We start from the raw sequence: 9,646 nt of genomic DNA on the forward strand, positions 1-9,646 counted from the left end.
CTTTTTATCTCAGAATTGCGAGTTATAAAGTCAGAATTCTGAGATATAAAGTCGCAATTGCGTGATATAAAGTCAGAATTCTGAGATATAAAGTCACAGTTGCGTGATAAAAAGTCAGAATTCTGAGATATGAAGTCACAATTGCGTGATATAAAGTCAGAATTCTGAGATATAAAGTCGCAATTGCGTGATAAAAAGTCAGAATTCTGAGATATAAAGTCGCAATTGCGTGATAAAAAGTCAGAATTCTGAGATATAAAGTCGCAATTGCTTGATAAAAAGTCAGAATTCTGAGATATAAAGTCGCAATTGCGTGATAAAAAGTCAGAATTCTGAGATATAAAGTCGCAATTGCTTGATAAAAAGTCAGAATTCTGAGATATAAAGTCGCAATTGCGAGTTATAAAGTCAGAATTCTGAGATATAAAGTCGCAATTGCGAGTTATAAAGTCAGAATTCTGAGATATAAAGTCGCAATTGCGAGTTATAAAGTCAGAATTCTGAGATATAAAGTCGCAATTGCGTGATATAAAGTCAGAATTCTGACTTTATTTCTCGCAATTGCGACTTTATATCTCAGAATTCTGACTTTTTTTCACTACTGTGAAACGTTATTTCTCACAGTTCTTAATTTGCTTGCGTTTCCTTTCATTGCGACTGACCATCAGGATTACTGCTTTGTTATTATTATACATTAAATAGAGGACATCATAAAGGATTATTTTTAGCGCCGATTTACCAATAAAGAAATATTGAATTTACTGGATGAGACACATATAGATTAGTCTCCGGACATATGCATTACGCAGGAATATGCATATAGTGTTTCCACGGTAACCTTGTACACAGCGTTTCAAGGAGAAAAAACAGCTTTTACTGCCATCTAGTGGGCTTAATACTAAAACAACCAATACCTATCATGTTTCATTAACTTTGCAATTCAAGGGTAGAATCATGCAATTCTGCAAATTACAGTCGAGGTATTTGGACAATAAAAGTTGTTTTTAACAGAATGGATACACTAATGAATTTTACACGATAATAACAATATCATAATAATCATAAGAAGAAGAAGAATCAGCTGTGGCGGAGGCGCAATAAATCAGACAAAGCTGAAGTGGAACATTTTAATGCATCCAACAGCTTTAGACTTCACGGCAGCACGTCTATCGTTGGATGCACTGTTACAGACAGAGATACTGACCATCAGTTAATTGCGAGAAAAAAAAGTCAGAATTCTGACTTTTTATCACGCAATTGCGACTTTATATCTCAGAATTCTGACTTTTTATCACGCAATTGCGACTTTATATCTCAGAATTCTGACTTTATAACTCGCAATTGCGACTTTATATCTCAGAATTCTGACTTTATAACTCGCAATTGCGACTTTATATCTCAGAATTCTGACTTTTTATCAAGCAATTGCGACTTTATATCTCAGAATTCTGACTTTTTATCACGCAATTGCGACTTTATATCTCAGAATTCTGACTTTTTATCACGCAATTGCGACTTTATATCTCAGAATTCTGACTTTATAACTCGCAATTGCGACTTTATATCTCAGAATTCTGACTTTATAACTCGCAATTGCGACTTTATATCTCAGAATTCTGACTTTATAACTCGCAATTCTGAGATAAAAAGTCGCAATTCATCTTTTTTTTTTTTTAGTGGCTTTTTTTTTTTTTTTTTTTTTTAATTGGCGTTTTTTTTTTTTTTTTTTTTTAGTGGCGGAAACGGGCTTCCATAGATATATGGGCCTCATGCGAGTACAATTTCCTGATCAGCACATAGCTGCAAACTCCTTTACACCAAGAGAATTACTAACTTAAGAAAATTGCACTATTCTACATGAATCAAGGTGATTTTGGCCTTTTATCATAGACTTTTCAGTGTCCCACATTAGGAAGCTGCAGATTGTCTAAGACGACTTGCACTAATATGTCTATAATTTCTTTTTTAATCTACATTTTCTCTTTTGATTTGATTATGACACATCCTGGTGTTTTTTAAAATGGTATTGGTGTGGATTTATTGTTTTGGCTTCACATCGTAATATGTCACAGAAGTCTCAAATCAAAAAAAAGTGGCACTTTTTTTTTTTCTTACGGCTGGACTGATGTCTATTGAAAGAAAGCAGATAGAGTGTTAGCTTAACAGAATACAGAGAACTGCTGTTGGACCAGTGAATAATCAGAATACAATTAATATTGCCAATCAATAAAATGGATTAATCGATTGATTTTCTCTGTTAATCATGGCCTGGTATCATGGTTGAGTTTGAATCTGGGTGCAGTTGTCTCTCTGCCTCTCCTCAGTCTGGCTTTTGGTCAAGCCACGCAGGAAGCAATTTTGCATGATGGCATGATGTTTTCTGCATTAACTTTCAACTTCCTTTTTCAGGGGAGATGGGGCACATCAACCAATGCCTCTTCTTCTCTCTGCAGCCATGTTCTTTTGTTTCATTCTCTCACTTGTTGCACAGCCCAGTTGCTTTCATTTATGTTGAGGCAGCCATCCCGGTGCTATCTGCATGGAAATGGAACACTTAGAGATCCGCATTAACCAAATTTATCCGTTATAAATTCTGCAAACATCTCCCAATTGTCCAATTGTGTTAGTTAAAGTGTTAGTTCAACCAAAAATGAAATTTCTGTCATTAATTCCTCACCCTCATGTCACTCCAAACCTGTAAGACCTTTGTTCATCTTCGGAACACAAATTAAGATATTTTTGATGAAATCTGAGGGTTTCTGAAGCACACATCGGCAGCAACGTCATTGCACCTTTTGAGGTCCAGAAAGGCATTAAAGACATTGTTAAAATAGTCAACGTGACCACAGCGATTAAACCTTTATTTGATGAAGCGACAAGATTACTTTTTGTGCGCAAAAACAAAACAAAAATAACTTTATTCAACAATTTCGTCTCTCCTGTCATTCTTCTACATAGTTGACATAGTAAGTACAGTGTTGGTCTGATGAGTGTCAATGAGAACTGATGACTGGTGGGAAAACTCAAACAAAGGAACACTGAAAGGAAACTGAAAGTCCATGAAAACGAAACTAATGGTGAATAAGTCCAGATAATTGTGCCAGTTACGACCATAGGTGCTACAATTTTCGAATAGTTGTAACAGTTGTTCTGCAGGACAAAAAGAAAATTTGGCTAATCATGAAAATCTGAAGTATGCTATTAGTTCTGGAAAAGACAACCCATGATGGATCCATTATAAACTATTCAGTTCTCCAAAATTACTCAAATTGGTTTAATTGCCATGTCAGCAGCTAAAGCTATCTTATTGCAAGAGCTGGGTCATACGGAAGTTAATTTTAAACAACTACATCGTTTAAAACAATAGATTAAAATTATACAACATTTTTGTGTTAAAAAAAATTAATAAAAATTATAAAACTTTTCTGGTTAGATCTTATTAAATAGGTCATTAAATAGAGCTTACTAAGTAAAATCATTGCCTGCTTGCATTAAAAGCTAACAAAATTAGAAGAATGGTTAAGATCATGCAGAACACACATAAAGCTAAATAAATGCATGGGAATGTCCTAAACGACATCTGATGTTGTAATTTGTTGTTAGTGAACACCCACCCCCATGGTTTATAAGTATGTGATGACTTCCCTGATTTGTCTCATTGTACTGCAGATTATGTCTGTTTGTCAGAGGGACCTTCTTGCAAGAATAAAAACCTTTTAAAGACACTTTGTTTGTTTTTCCAAATCAGCCTCGTCATAATTAAGTTTATTTTTTCCACGACAGACTCATATCTTTCCATATGGATTTCTCTAACTTTTGGGTTCCTTTGCTCATTTTGGCCGCTCTCGGTAAGTTAAAAAATTAAAGACAAACGTGTAATGTAGCAAATTTAGACTTTTTTTATATTATTATTATTATCATTATTGTACTACAACTGTGGATCTAAATCTCATTTTAAATAGCTTTAAAACAGTAGCCTACACCGGTTACCCTTTATTTCACCTGCCTGTGTCCTAATTTTTTCTTCTTTTAGGATGCTATTCCCAGGACAGTCTGCTTCTGAGCGACAAAATTAAAGGCATTATAGGTGAGTCGGTGTGTGTGGATCTACTAAGATATTATACACCCCTGTTCTATAAATAATGTCTATATGTTTTCATTTTCGAATTTAAAATCATTCGGGGCTTTAAAGGTACAATTTGTGATATTTTTTTCCGCTAGAGGTCGCTAGAAGCCTATTCAAAACAAAGGCGTAGTTTGATGACGCCAAGTTTTAGAGCGGAAACTTGGGACATGTGGTCTCCATTTCAACGGACGGTGCAAAAGAATAGGGATTGGAGTTTGGAAGAACTCATGTTCGTGTATGCGATTATTAACGTTACTTTAGTATGAAGCAGAGCAGGAACGAGTGTTGCGGGAGCTGAACGAGGAGCTGTAGCGATTGATCAACACACGCCGCACGAGCAGCGGGACTTTTATTATGACACAGTCGCCGGCACTGCTTCCGCTTTTCCGGTCATGAGTTTACGGGAGCTGTCCTTGTCGACAGAACCAGCGGGAGATGGTAAACAGTAATTATGTTCCATAAATAAGTAACACAATCCACCATAAAACGTGCAAGAAGTAAATAAGGAACTGCTTGAAGCAAGCTAGTGGTTTGCTTGACGCTACTTCCACTACTTCCGCATTTGTCCACGGCAGTTGTCATGTGGTTTCTACGTCAGTAAAGGCGGTAACAAAGGTAACTGACGTCATTGACAGGCGACTGCTCTGCCCCGTGTCACTGTTTAGAATGGGAATTTTCTCATGATTTACAAGTAGTTGAAAACATTAGAGATATTGTTAGTAATCAGCTGGACAAAATATATAACACTAGCCTAGTGGTTTTTGGATATTTTACTGCAAAAATTTTACATATTGTACCTTTAAATGAAACACGTCTATATGCTGTAATTGTCTGGAGATCTTAAAAAAATGTTATCAGTAATTTCTAAGTTTGCCAAAGTTTTTATTATTTCTCAAAAAAACATAGTTATTAATATTTAAAAATGTCAGCCAAATCAAAGTCAGTGTGGCATAACTAAGCCATTCTCCTCACCTCATTGAACCAGGTAAAAATGTGACCTTCAAAACAACAATCACCTCGACAACGGATTTTTTAAGCATAGCATGGAATTTCAACAAAGATAAAGTTATACCAATAATCACTTTCGTACCATCAACGAACACCAAAAAAATCAATGAGAAATACGCCAGCAGAATCAGCTATAATATGACGACATTCGAGCTTCAGCTTGGACCACTGATGAAGGAGGATGAAGGGGAATATATTCTCTCTACAGTCAAACTCAACGCAGATCAACTGACAGGACAGATTGATCTTGAGGTTCTTGGTAAGTATTGAATATCAGCTGTGATCTTTAGGTATTTAAAGAAACATTAGAGAAACTGGGGTAGTGGTTGAAGGTCTTGGTAGATGGATGAAGGGTTGTACGTAAGTCCTACACAAGTTGGTTAAAAGCATTACTGAATACTTAAACTCTAGCAGTCGACTCATGCCAACAATGTTGCAATGAATAACAAAAAAAAATAGATAAAAAAGTTTGTCAAGACAAACTTTAAGTTGGCTTGAAAAAGCCGGTGCAGAAAGTTTGAAGCAGTTTTAAAAGTTTTCAGTTTGAAAGTTTTAGTTTAGTAATTTTGATAGAGTACTAGGGTGCTCTGTGTGGTTGCTAGGGTGTTGCTATGCGGTTGCTAGGGTACTCGGGATGGTTGCTAAGGTATTCTGGGTGGTTGCTAGGGTGTTGCTACGCGGTTGCTAGGGTGTTGCTATGCAGTTGCTAAGGTACTTGGGGTGGTCGCTAGGGTGTTGCTATGCGGTTGCTAAGGTACTCAGGGTGGTCGCTATGTGGTTGCTATGGTACTCGGGGTGGTCGCTATGTGGTTGCTATGGTACTCGGGGTGGTCGCTAAGGTGTTGCTATGCGGTTGCTAGGGTACTCGGGGTGGTTGATAGGGTGTTGCTAGATTTAGTTTGATAGATAGATGGATAGATAGATAGATGAGTTTATGAGTTTGAATGAGTTTCAATGGATTAGAAATAGTACATAGAATGAAACTTGAGTCTAATTGAGTTTTTGAGTCTAATGGGCTTCCGTAGTTTAAATTTGAATTTTGACAGTTGGATTTTGAACAGTCTTGGCTCATTTGAACATTCCGTCAATGAAAGTCAATGGGATTTTTCCAAGCTTTAACAGACTTTTTTAGGAAAACCGTAAGTCCGATCAGTTAGAAAAGATATAGCAATTAACTTCAAAACAGTCTGAAGGTCTGAGCCGAGTTTGGAGTATGTAGAGTTAAAGCTCTAGGAGGAGTTAGAGTTGGAAATTTTAGTCTCAGAAGAAAATAGCATAACAGTAAGTTGGCTTTTTCAAGCCAACTTAATTAATGATATGATTGGATCAACCCTAGTGAATAGTGATGATGAGTCATTTTTGTGACTTGCTTTAAACTTATAATTGCAATTTGAATAACTTTAAAGACATTCATCCAGTGACTGGAAATCAAGATCTTTGGCCTGTGTTGGAGGTCTAGATGTAAAATGTATGTTGTCACATCTCAGGGTTGGTTATCTTAAGGCTGTCAGTTGGATCTCCCAAGAAGCAAGTCATGACATGTCACTGTAATGCCTTGAGCAAGCCACTTAACCCCAGTTTGTTTTAAGGTTTCATTACTTGGGGAAACTCTAAGGAAGTGCAAAAGTTGTTTCTGAATGAACACAATCCATGGTTTTCTTCTTTTCTCTCCAGAGCCTGTAATTGACGTCAAGATTTCGTCCAATCTCCCTGAAGCTATAGAGTTCAACAGCACCGTGATTCTGACCTGCTCTGCCAAAGGCTCCTTCACTTACAGGTGGTTGAATGGTTCAGACCTTTTGGTGGCGGACGACACGCATACAAAACTGAACCCACCTACTAACAATGAGCTAACTATTACCGAAGTTCGCCGTACAGATCTAAGAGGACCCATCGTCTGCATAGCAGAGAACGCACTGGAGTCAGGGAGGAGCGCTCCCTTCAATCTCACTGTGAGCTGTACGTACTTCAACACACCCACACATGCACATAAATAAATACACAAGCACCTGAAAGGATAAGAAGCACTTCTGTGTTTCATGCTAACGCAGGAGCCGGCCAATAATGAGTCGCCTTTCTGACACAGAACAGTCTCTTTAATCTTAGGCTATCAATGTTTTAAAAAAATGTTTGGTTTGAAATAGGAAGCATTTGGCCAAAAGATAAACTATCCACATCGACAAATATATCCTCCTCATTTAAAGATAACATTTGCGGTACCTTGATAAAATGGAGGATGTTAAATTCTGTTGCACAACTAGCATGGCACGTTTGATGTTTTTCTTCTAGTGAAAACTTAATTCTTGGTTATTTCATATTGAGCCTTTTATGTCAAAAACTAGAATAGCATTTCATAAAAAATGGAATGGGAGGTTTTAAGACTTTAATCTTAAATAAATTGATGAAGAATCCCGGAAACATAGCAAACACTTTACATTTTTTCACTTTACACTTCTTTTCATCATCGCCTTTTGTCCTTGTGTGTCTAGATGGCCCTGAGAAAATTACCGTGACGAAGACTCCAACTGATTCATTCCTTAAGAAAGGCTCTAACTTAACACTCACATGCTCAGCCGATTCTGACCCTCCCGCTCAGCTCCGGTGGATGTTTAATGGGGCAGAGCTGCTTCAGAATGCCATCGTCACCATCCCCAATTTAGAGGAAAAACACAGCGGCAACTATAGCTGTGTGGCCTACAACGCAAAGACCAACCGCAACGTTGTTTCAGCGGTGGCCTCGGTGACTGTTCTGGGTCATGTCAGTGCTTTGAATACAAATGGACATTCCATCAAGTGAACATTGTTTCTCTAGTGTTACTTTTCCATACATTCTTAAAATACACTACCATTGAAAAGTTGGAGTCAGTACAATTTTTTCACAATTCAGAAAGGATGCCCTAAATTGATCAAAAGACTGTTTAGAAATTTATAATATTGGAAGGCTATTTCAAATGACTCAGGAATTCTAGTTAAAAAAAAAAAAAGGTTATTTTTTTAAACCAATGGCACTGCATAGAACCATTATTGTTTTTAAGAGTGCAAATTGTAGCTATCCATGAAGAGGAACTAATATATTTGCTTAGAAGGACAATGGAAACAAAACTGAAATGAGACTCATGCCCTAAATTTCATGTCTTCTGAAATCATATGATAGCTTTAAGTGAGGAACAGATATAAATTACATCATTTTGACATCTCCCATAGCTCTCCTTAGTGACCTTTTCAATGAATCAGTTGATCTGGTTCACAAAACCACTTTGAATGTTTTGTTCGCTAAATCAGTGAATGATATTTAAATTTCAGTCTTCAATGGCTTTTTTGCTTTTATTGTAAATTGAATGTGCATTCTCATCATTTGTAAAGCTTGAAAGCTTTAGCCCCCATTTTGCATGGAAAAGAGCAGCCTGCAAGGAAATTTCACACAACTGCTGTTAGTCTGTTTGTCTTTAATCAAAATGGCTCCCTAATTTACAAGTGCTTTTAAAAGATGAGCCTGTTCCTCTGCTTTACTTTGAGGTCTGTCTCGGCTCACGCTGGTGGGTAGAAGTTTCAGGCATGTTCTGCTTTCTTTGATTGAGGGCAGATTGATTTTACACGGCTTACATGTCTTCCCCTGAGGTGTTTCCATGTGTGTGAAACCAGCAAGCAAAAGAAAGCAGAATACAAACTGTCTGACGTCATATACTTTTTGGGCAGGTACCACTTGGACAAGGGTTCAGTCTCAGAATACCAACTTCTGCTTGGAGTGATCTGGCAGTGTGTGTCGACTGTCAAATTATTTTTTGGATTCCACACATCAGTTACTTGAAAAAGAGCTCAATCAACCACCAACACAAGGATCAACTCAAAAATGGCTTTACTTTAAATCTTCAATAAACATTTTACAATCTCGATTGACTTGTAGTCTGTTGATTTTACTTCCATTCACATCCATTCAACTCCAGTTTCAGGATTGATTAGAACAGTTTTCCGACAGATGACCTTAAAGGGTTAGTTCACCCAAAAATGAAAATTCTGTCATTTATTACTCACCCTCATGCCATTGCACCCCCGTAAGATCTTCGCTAATCTTCAGAACACAAATTTAGTTGAAATCCGATAGCTCCGTGAGGCCTCCATAGGGAGCAATGGACACTTCCTCTCTCAAGATCCATAAATCCGTTCATGTGAGTACAGTGGTTCAATATTAATATTATAAAGCGATGAGAATATTTTGGAGCGCCAAAAAAAACAAAATAACAACTTATATAGTGATGGCTCATTTCAAAACAATGCTTCATGAAGCATCGGAGCATAATGAATCAGTGTATCGAATCTGCTGTTCGGAGCGCCAAAGTCACATGATTTCAGCAGTTGGCAGTTTGACACGCGATCTGAATCATGATTCGACACACTAATTAATTTATGCTCCGATGCTTCATGAAGCAGTGTTTTGAAATCGGCCATAAATAAGTCATTATTTTATTTTATTTTTTTTGCTCTTCAAAAATATTTTCGTCGCTTTATAATATT

At 37.0% G+C, this 9,646-nt stretch overlaps 1 protein-coding gene across 1 annotated transcript; it reads left to right on the plus strand.

The window, feature by feature from the left end:
• Positions 1-3,769: 3,769 nt before the first annotated feature.
• Positions 3,770-8,965, plus strand: LOC137002025 (carcinoembryonic antigen-related cell adhesion molecule 1-like). Its single transcript, XM_067361461.1, has 5 exons — positions 3,770-3,848; positions 4,034-4,087; positions 5,112-5,393; positions 6,809-7,093; positions 7,624-8,965. Exons 1-5 carry the CDS (start codon positions 3,800-3,802, stop codon positions 7,929-7,931), a joined length of 978 nt encoding a protein of 325 aa, XP_067217562.1. The 5' UTR covers positions 3,770-3,799; the 3' UTR covers positions 7,932-8,965.
• The last annotated feature ends 681 nt before the right edge of the window (positions 8,966-9,646 follow it).

The sequence above is a fragment of the Chanodichthys erythropterus genome, chromosome 15, assembly GCF_024489055.1.
Source record: "Chanodichthys erythropterus isolate Z2021 chromosome 15, ASM2448905v1, whole genome shotgun sequence".
Classification (NCBI taxonomy): domain Eukaryota; kingdom Metazoa; phylum Chordata; class Actinopteri; order Cypriniformes; family Xenocyprididae; genus Chanodichthys; species Chanodichthys erythropterus.

Excerpts from the sequence above, each read along its gene's own strand:
- LOC137002025 (XM_067361461.1), top strand. The coding sequence starts at position 3,800 with ATGGATTTCTCTAACTTTTGGGTTCCTTTGCTCATTTTGGCCGCTCTC. Across the intron at positions 3,849-4,033 it reads GCTCATTTTGGCCGCTCTCG|GATGCTATTCCCAGGACAGT; the intron begins GTAAGTTAAAAA and ends TTCTTCTTTTAG. Across the intron at positions 7,094-7,623 it reads CTTCAATCTCACTGTGAGCT|ATGGCCCTGAGAAAATTACC; the intron begins GTACGTACTTCA and ends TTGTGTGTCTAG.